This window comes from Sturnus vulgaris, chromosome 3 (genome assembly GCF_052056855.1).
Source record: "Sturnus vulgaris isolate bStuVul1 chromosome 3, bStuVul1.hap1, whole genome shotgun sequence".
Lineage (NCBI taxonomy): Eukaryota > Metazoa > Chordata > Aves > Passeriformes > Sturnidae > Sturnus > Sturnus vulgaris.
In genome coordinates, this window is record NC_142245.1 from 76,108,956 (window position 1) to 76,126,267 (window position 17,312).

The following is a 17,312-nucleotide window of genomic DNA, read 5'->3' on the forward strand; positions in this document are numbered from 1 at the left end:
TCATAGCATCACAATGAATCACAATGTATTAATTCTCAATTTTTCTCAACTGCTGATAAGATCTATCTCCTTAAAGCATTTAAAAGGTAAAGCATCCATCACCAATTGCTTCTAGACAAAAATATTGTCCTGCTCAGTGTTTCAATAGGTGCAATGAGGATAACACAACCTACACATCTTTGGCAGATTTCTTACTCATAATCAAACAGCTCCAGGAATAACAATTTTAACACCAGTATTTCCATCTTAGAAATTTTTAATAATTGTTTCTACACAACATCCTTGTGAGAAAGAGAGGAATTCTTTATCCAAACTCTCCATCAACCAAGTACAGTCCCTTGCATTGTCAGTTCAGTGCTTCACTGCAAGTTTCCTTCGCCCCTAGTGCTACATAATTATAGTGGCCTTCTCAAAAGGGGCATTATTTTATGAAAAAGGTTTGTGAGAAAGACAGCACTAGTTTCATTTTTTTATGTATGTGTTTCCTGTGAAGCAAAAAATGCCAGTTTTATAACAGTAAATAACAGAATGTATGTTTTCAGAACTGTATTCACACTTTCTCCATTTCTTATATTTACTGGCCACAAGAGTAAGAAGTTTACCTAGAAGACATTGATTAAACTCAATAAAGATATTCCATCTTTTTAGTCTTACAATAAAATAACTATGATCGCAAATCAACCTTTATAAAAGGTTAGTTGAACTACATCAATATATAACATTATATATGGTAAGTAATCATATTAAAGCACTGAGTTGTTATAATAGAGAAACTGAATTTCTCATCTACTGGAACTCAAAGTGAAGTAAGGTGCAGACAGAAGGTAAACTCTCAGCTGTTGTAAATTATCACAGCTCATGAAAGCTTGCCATTTTACACCTTCTGGGGAATCTGAATTCAAATTATACAGAACATTCCTTCCAAGTATCTAAAAGCAATTTATAAGCAGTAAAACTCAGGCTTCCCCAAGAGAAGTTTACATTTCAACCACTTTCTCAAAATGGGAACTAAGAGAAAAATTAGATGTCTTAATTAAAATCTTCTGTCCCCTCAATCTGTCCAACTGAGTCTCTTTATTCTACCACAAAAAATCCCATGGAAATGTTGGTGCTCATACCACAGAATAAAGTCTGGTGACATGCAGGTATCTGAAAGTGAGGACAAAACAGTTCCCTAAGTATCATCTGCCAAAAGTACTTGAGATATTTTTGCAGCTGAAAAGTGCATCTCCACACAGGCACTAAACACTGTATCCTTCCTTAACCCTGGAGCAGCAAAGACAAAACTGTCCCATAGTGTGCTTCCAGAGAAGTCTCTCTTGTGCGATCAGGTCCTGAAACCATGGAGGTGTTTCTTCTACAGTCACCTGGAGCTTCTCTACCAAGGCAGATTTAGGAATGTGCTTCTCACACCTAACTGGTTCTTCCACTGTGATAGAAGGGGCAAACAAGGCCCTGTGCAACCTCTCTCAGTGACACTCCACATGTACAAGTGTGTGTTTAAAAGCTGCATGAGCTTGTGTGCAGCTCCTATTTCAGCAGACTTTACAGCCACCCCACTACTCACGGCCACCTCTCTGTTTTCCTGTGCACTGCAACGGCTGTCACACCTGGGAGTCTACACACTTAAAACAAATGAGCCAGGAATAATCACACTGGAAAGGCTCTACTTATTCTTGCAATCAAGGCAAATTTTGTTTTAACGAGATTATTAAAAAGGAGTATCGAGGGTGACAACACAGAGCCAACAAAACCAGAGCAAAGCAAGGCAATAAAAAACAAATCCAAAATGTTGCATCCAAAGACTCAACCTCATTTTTTCCAGAGATACAATCAACGTTTTCCTTTGAAACAAGTCCAGCCATAGAGAGTTAGAAATGACAAGGAAATCTCCTCATTATGAACACATGTTTTACAGGTAAAACCTTACAAAGGGAAGGCCTTGTTAAGTTCATGGCTCAGACCTGCTACTTTGGCTAAGCAGAAAAGGACCACAGGAAAGTGACTCCACTGAATTAGAGGTAGGAAAACAAGTTCTGTAACCATCACGTGCTCACATTGTGGTGTATGGTGGTTAGTTGAATTATGTTTGCTGTGAATTAAAGCTATACAGCAGATAACCAGCTAATTGCTTAAAAAGGTCAGGTTTTTGCAATAAAGTGTCTCTCCTTTGCACTGCCTGGGGACTCTGCGTCACTCTGCATCGTCACATCAACATTCCTAAAATATAACTTCATAGGTCCATAAAACCTGCCTCTCTAATAACTAGATCAAATGGCAAGAAGCTCTGAGGTAAAAACCTCTTGTCATTTCTTTTCAAATGCATCACAAAAAGCTCAAGTTTGGATCCTCCATCATTTGTTGTGATGGTAGAACCAACATTGCTAGGTGCTTTATATCTGGTAAGTTTTTCTGAAGCTGCAAAGAACAGAAGCTTATCTCTTTATAAACACAGCTGTTTAACTAGGGCTCTTAACTGTGATTTTATTTCAGTTTAAGGAGATTAGGGTTTATGATACCATTTATCTTTTCTGAAACAGGGTAAGGACAGACAACATGGGAGGTGGAAAAAGACCTGCCTCCAGCAGCCTTCAATTCAAAATCTAGAATTGCTCATTTTTATTTTTAGAGAAAACATTCAGGCTGACATCAAATGCATTGAAACTTTACAAAGTCACATTTATCACTAAAGTAAGTTGCTGGTATGTAATTAATAAGTGGAAAAGACAATTTTCACCATCTGATACACACTGTTTTTGTTGCTATTCCTCTCTTGTTATTTTTCCTTCTGAAATATATTTTAGAAGTGTAGCAGTTCACTACAGAGACAAGAATCTATGAGCTTTCATCAGTAAAAAAATGTTAGAAAATGAAATAGGAACGAAATTGACAAAATTCTATAAAAATGCAATTCAGCTCTCTGAAAATTAGTCTAAATGGTTCTTGAATGTAAAAGGATTCCTATTCCTTTCTTCCCTATTGTTAGGGTATAATTTTCTAGGGATTTAATAGGCAAATCCAACAAATCACAAAAAATGTATCATTTTCTATAATAATCTTTACAACAGCTATACAGGACTTGTATGTCATTAATATCTTTGGTCCCACACAAAAACGTACTTCAAAGTATATGCTCTCCTTAGCTGGTTTATAAATATGCATGTGTTCAACACACTGTGTTACTATAAAACCACAGACATCAAATTTTCCAACCAAAATCACAGAACAGTTTAGGTTGGATGGGACCTTAAAGATCACCTAGTTCCAGCCCCCTGTCATGGACAGTTTCCATCAGACCAGGATGCTCAAAGCTCCATCCAACCTTACCTTGAACACTGCCAGGGATGGGGCATCCACAACTTCTCTGGGCAACCTGTTCCAGTGCCTCACCTCTTACAGAAGAAATTCTTTATTGTGAATCTCCAACCCAAACCTACCCTTTTTCAGTTTAAAGCCATTTCCCTGCTGTATCACTACATGCCCTTGAAAAACATCCCTCTCCATCTTTATTGTGTGCCCTCTTCTGAAAAGCTGCTATAAGGTCTTCCTAAGGCCTTCTCCAGGCTGAACAACCCCCACTCTCTCAGTTTTATTGACTTTGATTTAATCCTCACATGATGGGTTTCAGATTAACTCAGTGCTTAAACAACTGAGTCCTGCATTAACTTTTTAAAATCATCTAATTGTTCTAAGAAAGCTATTTCTTTCAAAAGTGATTTAAACGCTTAGAACCACATTTGTAATTGCATTTGAGATCCCAAACGTATCTGATGAATTGGGAATACCAGATCTTCCCCGCTACAAGATTAAAACAAACATATTTATTATATAAACCTATTAAATAATACCTGAAGCAAACTGAAACACCTGTAACTGCTAGAAGATAAACCTTGTAAAATTACGACCTATACAGCTTCACTCAAACATTAAAATAGGTTTCACCCCAAAGAAGCACTTTGAAAGCTCTTCAGCACAGATTTTCACTTCAGAGACTGTGATCTTTCGATCTGTCATTACTATCCCACATAGACCTCTAGCTTGGAAGCCACTTCACAGGAAAGCTTCATAAGATCTTTTTGACAAGCGTATTTGTTGTAATTTCTTCCATTTCTTCCTGGCACGAGGGAGCCCGAAGTGATCAAAGGAGTAAAAGGAACCCTTTGTCACAAGGCAAGGAAACCCCCAGCTCTGCAGCTCTCTTGCACATCTGGAAGCTGCCAAGGGTGTCCCAGTTGGAGTTAGAAAGGCTATGCAGGATGACATTGCTTTTCCATCTCCTTGCCTCCTCATCTGCCTGGAGCCACCAGTGTCCTGATCCTGGGGCAGGAGTGATAGCACAGGGCAACTAATGCTTCACTTGCAACCGATTTCAGCTAATGAAATCTCAGCAGATCTCAGGCTGAACCAACACACTTGTTAGCAGGTCTAGACACGAGTGTGACTTCACTACATCTAAATCAGCACCCTTTGGGTGCTTAACACCAGAACTAGATTCCAGCTATCTTAACACATTGGTGACCATGTGCATGGCTTCAGGAAACATACAATTCAGTTTTCTCCCACTATCTTCTTTGGCTTTATGGTTACAAACAAAAGCAATGCTTCTATCAGCTCCCAAAGGAAAATTTGTTGAACTACAGAGCTGGGAATTCCCAGAAGAGTTTCTAATTTCCTATCATTTTCCACAAGCTTAAATCCACTGGAAACAGTGTTAAACAGCTTTGGTAAGATTTTGAAAGAGTAAAGATTACTAACATATATATCTCTGAATGGAAGACATTAATTAAAATAGAAACTACAGACTGCCATATTTGATCATCCATGGTATTTATGGATTTTAGACTTTATGTTGTTTTCTTTAACTTAAAAATTGATGTATGTTTTTCAACCACACCTGGCTTTCCAAACAGTTTCAGCAACTTTTTTTTAATGTAACCATATATATCTGTATGTTTATAGAATTACACTTCAGATAATCTTCAACAGATCTCAGTCACAAGGAGTGCAATAGTCAATACAAATGCCCCCACAGCAGACAAATTCAAATGTAGAATGCAGTAACACAGAAGAAGTTGTCTTGTGTGGACACCTTGCTGTTTTTTTCTGGCTTTCTAAATCAAAATGCACATCCAATGCTTAGCTGAAGAAGTGACCTAAACTCAAGAGCTGTGAGCACAGTAGCCTTCCTAAATACTGGTGTGATGCTCTATGTACTTCTGAAGACAATCTGGGATAAATAAGTTGAGGCAATATTACTGTAGGGCAGCAAGACAAAAGTAATGCTCTCCAGTAATTCTCCAATGCTCACAACAATAGCAGCAAAATAATCAAGTTTTCTGATTGGAACTGACACATATCAAACAGAAAATGAGAAGAACACACAGTTAATCCTAACATAGTTTTACTGAAAATCGCTTTCTATGCTGTTATACTTGCTAAATAACAGTAAAAATATTAGCTAACAAAGAACAGGAGTCTGAAACTTCTAAAAGTTCAGAACAAAAGAATATATAAAGTTCACAAGATATTACTGTAAAGGACAAGATTAAGAGCCCATTCGAATTAAGCCAAAGCAGACAAAGGGGAAAGGTGTTTCATAAAATAAGGGAACAGTGCCAACAGGGACAGCATTCATTTTCCCTGTGAGCCAAAATGCCATTACTATTATAAACGATACAGAAATTATATCAGGAAAATAGTGTGTGAGCTGAGCACATCAGGTGAACAGTGTGAGTTTCTGCTGCCTACATGCACTGCTTGACCCTCTGCATCCTGCATGAAGCCTGGCCAGCCTGCAGTTCCAGAGGACACCAAACCCCTTGTAGATCTTGGGCCACAACCACCAGCCTGGCCTGCCTGTAATGGATGTCCTACCAAGAATACTGCACATGCCTGTACTTATAAAAATGAATCCCACCCAGCCTGGAGAGATTGAAAGGAATACACCATTGCACAGAGTCAATTCAGGTGAGATACCCACGATTATGAGAATCAAACTAAGGAAAAAGAAGGTTATGTTTCCATACTACTTTTATTTGAGGGTAACTGTGTGATTTTGCTTGCAGTTATTTGTGATACACACAGTGCAACCATCACAGATATAGTACACTGGATACTGGGATTCACAGGTGGCTCTCTGGCACTTTTATGTAGATGTTCATGACAATGGTAGAAAAAAAAGGAGGTTATAGCACAGCAAAACCTGCATGGGCAATATGTTAATCTTCTCATTTAGCCTCACCAATTCACTTCAGCCTTGATAGGCATCAAGCCCCTTTTTTCTCTTCTATGCCTTTCTTGATAAGAGGCTGACAGCCACATTTTAGAGAGGTAGTTTTCTGTTTAGCATAAATACTTACTAGGATAAATACTTACTTACAAGCATTCGAGTAGACATTATTTTACTTACTGCCCAAGAGAGCACTTAAGCTATTACTTGAATAGTGAAAGGCTAATATACTGCTTAAACACAGCATTGATTACTGAGATGCTTTCCTTCACATATATTTTATGTTGTTACTTGTTAGGCAATAAAACTTAAGTTCACATTTAGCAAGGCACTTAGGCCACATTTCATTAAAATATATATATATTCACCCCTGAGAAAAATGACTTTTGCTCTCTCCATATGAAAAACGCTCTGCAATACCAAAAAACTGACAGAAAAAAAATCAAGTATTGCCTGAAGGAGTGGCAAGCTTGTACCAGAACATGACAACCCACTTTAGAAACTGCTGTTCTGCATAGGTAAATGTGTGCATCATTGAAGATGTATGGAAGATGTCTTTGGATCTGTCATCAGCACAGAACTGTTCCATCATAGCAGGCTGCTACACCACAAAACTTTCTACAGCATTGAACTGTGGGATTTCTGCTGAAGAATAACTTTGGCCCTCCACAAATGCCATTAGGAAATTCAAAATGGAGCTCAAGTGTAAGAAAAGGCTGTTAAAAATAGGGCACAGATGAGGATAAAAAGGACTGTAATAAGAAAACTAGATTTGTACACCTATTATTTTTATAAAAGATACATTAAAAACTCATATTGATGTGCAGCACTGCAGTCTTCTTGTCCTTTATTTTTCTATTCATTCAAGCAAAGATACTTTAATACAGAGACCAAATACTGCTTTTGCCCATCCACAGGCATAAAAGCAATAACTAGTGTTACACTTTCACACATGGAACATGTACTTCATGAACACAAGTTCAGAAGTTACATGCAAGGAATTTAACAGGGCTGGAATGTCTTTTTAGGAGATTAGCCCTGGAAAAAGCACAATACATTTGCATGCATTCTAGCTGAATAAACCACTCATGCAGTTTTAGCTACCAGTTTTTCCTAGACTGCTTGCTTATCAGTTGATTACCAAGAAACCAAGTTGGTTGGCAAAAGAAAAAAAAAAAAGAAAGAAAAAAAAGAAACATAAGAAAAACTAAGGGAGAGTTTCTAACCATTGCCTTCGAAGAAATACTGACAAATACTAAAATTGATCTGCTTTTATTGTTAGCTGTTTAAAAATTTTACGTATCCTTTAACAACCTACTTAAACAGTAGCAGAGATGAAAGAAAGTAATATATATGGATCTCACATTAAGATTTTTTTCAAAATATGATTTAAGAGTCCACCTTGGATCAAATGCAGTATTTAAGACAGAAGCATTTGACTGCAGGGAGACAGAATAATCCAGTAAATATTTCTCTCTGGAATCACTAGCATGACGTTTGAAATATGAATATTTAAGCCTCATGACACTGAAGTCTCTAATAAAAAACATAACTCATAATTATATCATAAATAAAGATAACATTAGTTTTTTACCTAAATCTTTGGCTTGCTTTCTACTTGCTAAGGTTCCCACAACAAGCCCTCTACTGCCACAGTACTCTGGCAACCTTCTCCATCTTACAGGGTTGTTTACTTTTTCAATTATCAAGGCAACGAATTCACCTGCTTCCTTGAAGTACAGCCAATGAATCTTTCTTGTAATGGTCAATTATGAAAAGATTCACTTCTCATTTCACAATAAACTAGATATTTATGTCTTGTCATGACAGCTTCCTGTGGAAAAAAGAAGGGTACTTCACAGGTTGTGATGAAGAAGAGCAAACCAGAAAAAACAGTTTCTTTTCCTCCACCTTCTTCATGATTCTTTCCTTTGTTTTCTTCATTTTTTAAAATGTAATACTTTTTTCCTTGTCACTGACTTAACTTTACACATTTTCATGCAGCTGACAAATCAAAAATTCCTTATATACATGCTAATAAAATGCAAAAATCAACATGAAAACAAATCTTATGTCAACTAATAATCATAATTACTAGCTTAGCTTACCTAAGAAAAACCTGCTTGAGGAGGCTCATAAATCGATCCAATTTCACAGTCTACACAGGCTTTCTGGTGGGCTTTTTAAATTTTGTTTTAAGAAATATATCACTATAGTCCTTATTTATTATCTCTACTTAAAATAAGCCACATCAAGCCAAAAAGTCTGACAAATCAGCAGGAATTTCTGTAGTGGTTGGCATTAATCCATATCCTAGCACACTGCTGCTAATATTCCCATTTAACTTTCTCAGACTTGGTTTGTTCACAGTTATATTTCACCATACTGTGAATTGGTAGCCTAGAAAAATCCAAAGTACAGCAGGTAAGAGCTGCATTCTCTTCAGTTTAAATCATATTCAAACATCACTCCATGTACATATTTTGATGCATTAAAACAACCACCTTAATCTTTATGTACACTAGGATCAGATCACCCAGTGGACATTGAGAATTCTAACTGGTGTAAAAAACTGTGCTCTGTAAGTGGCACCCTTTCCACAGGTTCTCTGAGGGAAGCTTTAATTTGTGCTTAGGGCTTCATGGCAGCCCTACTAACAAAGATGCCTTGGGGACATGCTGAATTCATATTGCTGTGACCCACAGCCATGTGTGTGTGCAGAGACCACACCAGTCACAGGTAAGACAGATAAATCAAATGGTAGCATCCCCCCACCAGCTTTTCTATTATCTGCCCCACTTTGCGCCAATTTCCTCAAGCTTCCCCAACACCTCTTGCTTTGCTGTTCTTCCTTAAGACATGGGATGGGGATTTGTCAAAGTCAATGAGCACTTTATTACAGTGAGAGTGCTCAGTAATGAACAATTCAGCAATTTAATGAGATTCTGTAGATCTGTCTCCAGCCTGTCCATCAAGTTTCACTTCTATAAAGCACCCTGACACTAATCCTCTGGCATACCCAATCTTCACCCTGGGCTGAATATTAGATTCTTCCATGGTATATTGCATTACCACTATAACCTTAGCAAAAATGATGAACTTAACTACACTTGAGGCAATATAGCTGGTCTGATTTGATTTTCTTCTATTGAGTTGACTATGAGGGAATTACTTATTTACTAAGATAAAGTGAGAAACCAGTTTCTTATTGCCTTCTGAATGCCCAAATTGGTAAATATTTATATATGTCTTTTAATCCATTCTGGGGACCTGGAATATTTATAAATACATATTTATTCCTAGTTTCACAAACTGAATTAAAAAGATGCATGCGCATTTTGCCTGCAGCAGAAAACTAGTTTAAAAAAATTCTTCAGAACAGCATTAGTAACCTTTAGAGAGGCAATTATGATAACACTTAAATGGACAGTGTGGAGTTTGTTGTCACTCAGAAAGCAGCACATTACCTATCTCTCCCCAGTACGACCCTGCAACAGAAACAGAGGCTTTATCATATTTGCCTCATGAAATGTTCATTGACTGGAGTGCACACAATTAAGAAAATTACTTCCGAGCCCGAGTCTTTCTTGCAGAACAGGACAGTTAGACACTAACTAAAACTCCCACTTCCCAAACATCACTACAGCAGGTTACAGAGGGCATATTACTAAGTGAGTATTCAGTTATACTTGTATGGCTTCCCACAGAAACTCTTCTAGCAAAAGTATACCCAAACATGTAGTTAGGGGATTCCACTGGTCCTGCAGAGAAACGATGATGAAACCAAATCAGTCAATTATCCATTCCCCATTCATAAACTTGTACTTCAAAACTTTCTTCTCATAAAGGGAATATGGGCTAAGACTCAGAGTAGTGTGCCTTAAAAACCTAAACCAAACACAACCCATCATCATGTGCAGTGTAGTGTACAGTTCTGTTGTACAAGCATCCTCCAGAGATTAGGACAGGAAAAAGGCAAACTTCATTTTGGTGTTTGCAGAAAATATCATCTTTGTAACATACTCCATAAGCTTAAGTCTCAAAATTTTCAAAAAAATATGCCTGCTACAATACTGAAGGGTTATGTTATATCTTCATACTGGTTTTGTGGTTTGAAGAACTTAACCTGACATTTTGGTTTTTTAACAATAAATATTTTATCCTGCATGACATTATTCATCCACAGAACACGAAGCATCCCACTGATGAATACACACTTTACACTTTGAGAAACTGATGGCATCTAAATGTAGTTATTTTCTTAGAATAATCCAAAAGATAAATAGATAAATAATAGAGATTGAAAAAAACCTGTTTTCTGAATCACAGAAAACTTCTCTGCTGGGTCAATGTAATCCACTTCCTAAGACAAATGCACAGGTTTGTTTTCAGCAAGTTTCCTTCTACCTTAAAATACACTGAAATACTTTCCTCTCTAAAAGATGACACCAAAAAACAAACAGAAAAACACCTTTGGGTAATCAATATTACAGAGATTTCCTTCCACTCCATCATAAATTTTTACAGACATATGATGGGAACAATTCCAAGGACAGATTTTGGTTTAGTTTATGTGTTTCTCTTAATAGGCTGCGTGTTTTTCTCACGTTAGGTTTTCTCTCAGCCCATACACACTAAAGGTCACAACACAATGTTTTTATCTTTTTAATATTTTGTGACTAGCAACCTGGTCCTTTTCTAGATCCAGCTTCTTAAAAGCAAGTGATCTCAGACTTCTTGCCACAAACCTTCCCTCAAAGCCTCCACTCATCTTGGAGCAGAGCTGCCTTTATGATGATTCTCTCATGTGTTTCAGGCAAAGTCAGCTGTGGTGGTCCAACCAATTTCAATGACTACTGAAGTTGTACAGCTAAATTTGTCTGAAGTGAATGAGAGAGACTGCAGAGGCAAGTCTGCCACCAGACTCATGGCACTAGCCTCATCAGAGGCAATTATAATTGAGTTGCATGCATCAGCCATCTCTTCCCACCAAAGAAGTTGGATCCGGAGAAGAATCTCTGGCTGTATTTAAGTAGCAGAAGTTAAACAGCATGACAAATTTCTCTTTCAAACAAAGTAATTGCATTAACACAACACAACATTTTTAGAATTTCATTTAGAAACTTCCCTCAGTTGTTATTCACAGTTTTTGCTCAAGTGCTTATTCTCCCTCAAGATTGCTCCAGGGTTTCAAAACAACAGATTACTGCTATGGTTTATAGAGTGTCACACATTCTGGTTGTTCACCAATCTCCTTACCTGCCAGATTTGCTCTTCACTGAGTGAAGTGAGTCTATCGCTTTTAAAAACCTCTCGAAGAAGACAGTATGGGAGTGCCAGAACTTCTTCAGGATGACTCTTCAATAGCTCAGAGAGATGTTTTACTAAGAAGCCAATGACTGCATTCTCCAATAGAGTGAGGTTGAAAAGATCCGCAAGCTTGTACAGGTCCAAGTAATTAAAACTATTTAATTCCTAAATGGATGAAGCAAACAAAACGCATGTCACAAAAATATCCCAAACATGAAACAGAGAATAAAAAAAAATCTACAGGTCTCAGATAATGAAAAAAGGTTATTCTTTTGGAGCTCTGGAAGGAAGGCAATATAACTTGAAGTTAATTAACACAGCCTCATTCAAAATGTATATGTGTTACCATTGCATATGCAAATACATATGATAGTACTAATTTATTTGCAACTCCTAAGGTTATATATGCATAAAGCATCTGTAAGAAATATGGATTAGTACATAATATAATAAACCAGCATGATTTACACTGTATGTCAAGAGCTCACAAGAGCTAACAAGTGGATTTTAAAAATGTATTTTTTAACTACAACGGCTTGTTATAAAGCAATTGTTTGTTCATTATTTACTGTTTTGATTGAACTAGAACACCTGTGTAGCACAACTTTTCGTTCTATGAGACCTCACAAAATACAAGATGCTGAGCTACATTTTATTATGTATTAATTTCCTTCAATGAACAAATGAACCTTTTTTATTTTCTCTCTATCTACTGGCATCAACACATAGTGGATGTTGGCCTCCTACTCCACCTCCCTCTCCTTCTTGCAGATGAAAATGTGGGGAGACAAAAGCTATAGTAGCTCAAGGCAGGAAGCTTTGTCCACCCTGCTAACAGATGACTGATATTTATGGGCTAATGTTTTCAACTTGGCATCCCTCATAAATTAGTATCTAGACAACTAAATGCTGTTGTTCTAGACTACACTGCTCCATTCAGGGAACAGGCCAAGAATTCACCTCTATTAGACAAAAGGTCCCAGGGCACCTGGGAAATGATCATGTTTACCCGTTTTCTCTGTTCTTGCTGCATGCTCGCACCTCTCTTCCTCTCTCCTCCGCAATCCTGGTTTTCATCTTCCAATTTGCCGCATTGCTCCCTATCAGCCGCCTTCTCCTTGACCAGCCCCATGTGTGAGAATGACAAGGAGCCTCGTCAGTCTCACTTTGCTGGTGAGTTAACACGGGGACTGGAGCAAGGAAGAGAAACAGACTAAATTAAGTCAATTTCACTTTCGCTGCTCTGCTGGATGGAATGGCAGCACCAAATGAAACTGACAAGAAATCTTGTAAATGTCAAATGAGCTGCACGGCTGGCAGATAGAGCAGAGCAACAGGGAAGATGGGAAAGTGCGAAGAGGAGTTTTTTTGGAATGTTTTATGGACTACATCTTGAACGTGTGAATTGGGTGCCTGTCCCAGTGACTGTGGAGCTGTTTATGCATATGCAATGGAGAGTGGAGAAAGAATTTTTTAACCTGCTTAGAGAAGTCAGTACTGGAGGAAATGGAATCAAATTCCTGTGGAGGTTCATGCTTGTTACATAGTCTCCCAGTCTGAACAGTGCACCTTCCCTAGCAGAGTTGTACACTAAAGATAAATCCTATTCATTATCTACTTAGACTTCTGCGTAAGAGTTTCCCACGGTTTTCTTGGAAGAACAAAGGTACGTTCTTTACCTTGTCAGAACAAGCACTAACAGACATCATCCCAAAAGCCACAGCTATTCTAGTGTCAGCTCCTCCTCACACTAACACAGAGGAGGTAAGGATAAATCTGCAGTTGCAGAAAGAAAGAGAAAAGAATGAATTTTACATGAGAAGTATCTGGCCTGTGTGCTTGCTTGGTGATTTAGTATCTTCAGATCATAGATGGCACCTCACAACCCCACTCCTGTGATGGCCATGCAATGGTGGCAACAACACAGAGGAGCCTAATCAAAGCAAACATCACAGTATTTGACAAGCAACAAGCACAGTTTATTGCCCCTGGTTGAGAAAACTATCTTTTCAAAGAGCTCACTGATTGAATAAATCCCAAGTGCCAGAAAGAAATTTAGAAGAGCTCAGCGTGTATTTATTGAGCTCTTTTGTGGTCAATGGCTATGTCTAGGGACATAAATAAATAAATAAATAATCAAGCACTGCGAGCTGAGGATCAGCAGTCCCATTAAAATACATGCCTGATCAAACCACACTAAGTGTCAGTTGAGGAGGAAAGGTGGCTTTTAGCAGACTTCAGAGGAGGAAAATACTGGAGATAACATAATAGAATCCGTATTTGAGAAAACCAGTAATGAGACGCACAAATGCAATTTACCCCTGAAAAATCTTCCCATTTTCAGTGAAATCTGAATGACACCGGTAAGCCTTCATTTTTGGTTTGGATATTTTTCATGAGCTCCAAACTCCCTTATTCTCTCAAATCAGCAGCAATTGAAGTTGTTTTTATGAAAGCTGTCTTGCAGTTGAAGAGGCCAAATGTATATGGATGTATAAATAAAATGTTGTGGATGTATAAATAAAATCTCACCAGTTATTTATACTGCATGTAATAACTTATTTCAGATACTTATTTATGTGTGCTTATTTATTATTGAGGTTATGTGTTTACTTATTTTCATTGCTAAGTTTCAGATGATTTTTGGTGCTTCCTACATAATGTGTTAGTTACCTGCTGAACTTAGAGTCTACCTCTTAATGAATACTGGAAGTGTGTTTTGTTAAAACTGGCCTTGACCTGGAATCCTAATGTTTATTTCTGATTTTGTAAGGTTAGAGTTGATCCACAGGTTTGTATTTCACAGACAAATAGGCAAATACTGCATTAGGTTTTATAAATTAAAATCAAGATTATACAGTACTATACACTACTGTTTCAGTTCTGATCCTAGAGGGCAAAAATGTCACACTGAGATTGCTCAATGTATACCCCAGATCACATAACTTTGCTCTTATAAGTGGTAAAACTTTCAAAAATAGTCTAAAATGGAGTATGTAAGTTAGTTGCAGGAAAAATGCACCTTATCTTCTAGCTTTAAAAAAGTCCTACAGGAAGGATCAAAGTAATCACTGTCAGCTCAGTCTGATTTGAATAGATTTTTCACGCTAAAACCTTAATTGAATTTAAAACTTTAGTTAATGGTGAAATAGTTTACTATACAGGAAATTTAGGTATGGTCATGAGTAAGAGTACTGGCAGTCTCTGCTTTCCACAGATTTTATTATATCGCCTTAACTGAGCAACTACAAAATTCTGAAGTAGTGTGCAACTTATTTGTGGTACTGTTTTGCAGCATATGTTCTTTGAAAACATGCAGTACAAACCAGGCTTATGTAAACTTTGGAAACTTTTAACCCTTTTTTAATAAACTTTTATGTATATGCCACTTATCTTTTTTGAACTGAAGGATGAAATACGAACACAAGCAGAACTGTCAGTAAGAGCTGAAGGTACTGATCCTATCTCTTCCAATATGTTCTTCTAGTATGTTACACTGCTGAAACACATTCAGGCTAAGAAAATACGCAAAAAATTATAGATACAGCATTTAAAACTAAGTTGAAATAGTTCTAAAATCTCACAGTAAACTCAAACCAATTTAGTAAATTGGCCAAATTATTCATCAGTGTCTACTTCTAAAATAAGAAACCACTTTAGATCCTATGCCTCCTACTTAGTGTCCATGCCCCCACTGAAGCAAGGGAATCTATTATTCCACACTAAGGATCTTCTGATTCAGTAGTATAAACCTTTAGATGCCAAACCAATTCAACAATGAGCTGACATTTAAAAGCCTCATGAAATAAAATATGTTCTCCAAACAAACATAATCTGAAAGATGACAATATTAAATATTCAAAATAAATGATGTGACAGTGTGAATATTTTGATACAGAGGTGTATTTTAATATAGAGATATGATAAATTGTCAAACAGGAAAAATAGATATAAACATTGTGTTTAAATTGCTTCCAAAACCATCTTTATTTGTTCGTACTTTAAAGAATAATTGCCTTGCACAAGCCACAGAAAAGGAGGTAACAGATTGATAAATTAGAGTTAATCATAACCAAGTACACAGCAGACTACAATATACCTCTATTCCTCTGCTCCATGTTATAAATAGCAGAAAAAGCACAAGGAGAACTAAGGGGAAAGAATGCATTTCTTTATGACCTTATTTGAAAGATAAACTCCTTGGGGAAATACAATTTATTCAGATTATCAAGACCCTGCTGTGCAAATCTACAGTCTGGGAGCACACTACGGAGATCAAACAATATTTACTTTATTCTGTTGGGTATAAAAGCTTTTAATGAATGCATAATTAAAACAGCAAAAGTATATACAGCTTTAGAATTCCACTGCAAAGCCAAGCCATTAATATCCAAAGTACCGTAACCAGTTGTAACTCCACCTGCTTCCTATTTAGATTACAATACTGTTATAAATCAAGGTATTAAACGACTAGCCCTGCTGCTCTAGCAGAGAAGAGTTGCATGGTGACACTATTTCCCCCCTTTCTAAAAGGGGTCTAGCCTTTTTAAAGAAAAAAAAACACAAAACAAAAAACAAAAAACAAAAAATAAGCAAAAAAAACCCAACTCCAAATGTGAAGTCTCTGAGACAGGGACATAGCCATTCAAAATCCTTAACCAGCAGAGGTCTTGACCCTACATCCTCCAGGTTCTCTGCCACATTAAATACTATGGACCAGCTGCACCATTCAGAAAAAAAAACTTGACAAAAATCATAGCAAAGATGGACCCTAAATAGACAAGGGATAGTAACAAAATGAAAAACTGTAATGACAAAAATATACTTACCTGACAACAAAAGGGATCAACACAATTTTAAGATCAAAGAAATCCCATTCTGCTGGTTCTAGCTGTTACTTTGTATCAAAGGTTTTAGTTCTGCAAAACCTCACACATTTACCTAAGAACTAACAGACTGTGGACACACTCAACAGCACAGCAACAGACATAAATGTTTCATAATAAGCATAAGCACAAAAAGTATATTTTAGATCTTATTTGAAATTTGCCTCTGTTGAACACCAAAGTCAACCAGGTGAGACACAAAAAGCATTCTGCTGAAGCCTGGTCACAGTAGAACAGCTAGCTCAGAATTTTTCAGTGTATAGAACTAATTACACTTATAAGTGCAGACTGCAGATATGTTTATAGGCAAAATAAAAGATGGCTTTCTAAGTCACTTGTTTTATACAATTAATTTTTCTGATAGATCATTGCTTTATCACCATTTTCTCTAAATCCTCATTTTGTTTCCTGCTTTGAGCATGAAAATTTATTTGCATCCTTGCTGTTATTTCAAAGTAGGTCTAGAGCTAAGTAAAAGACCAACAACAATCAAAACATTTCAGCCCTATTATTTTTCCTCTTTCCTATGAGAATTCATTTCTCTTCTCACTTATTGTTTCTCCATATCTGCTCAGTTTTCAGGTTTAATCCTGCTGGCTGGTGCTAGTGAGAATCCTCTTTGAAGGCACAGAGGAGCCTGTGAGCTTCACAAGCACAGAGGAAAGACATGACATTCTCAGATTGCTCATGTGATGACAAAATGTGTGGTCTTCAAAAAAAGAAAGTGAAACATGCCATATGTAAAACTAAAAAAGCAAACATTTTCTAGAAACTCAGATTGAGCTACATTATTAAACAGCACAAATATCTTCAACTGCCAATCCAAGTAAATATTTTAGGTGACCCTGATTATACATACCTTTTATAATCTGCATACACAATTATGT

General features: G+C 37.0%; 1 protein-coding gene across 1 annotated transcript in view; it reads right to left on the reverse strand.

The window, feature by feature from the left end:
• The window catches only part of KLHL32 (kelch like family member 32), a 116,684-nt gene that overhangs the window by 28,031 nt on the left and 71,341 nt on the right, over window positions 1–17,312 (reverse strand). The window contains exon 6 of the mRNA XM_014883642.2: window positions 11,489–11,704. Coding sequence (XP_014739128.1) covers window positions 11,489–11,704 — 216 coding nt within the window. The remainder of the gene's footprint in view (window positions 1–11,488; window positions 11,705–17,312) is intronic.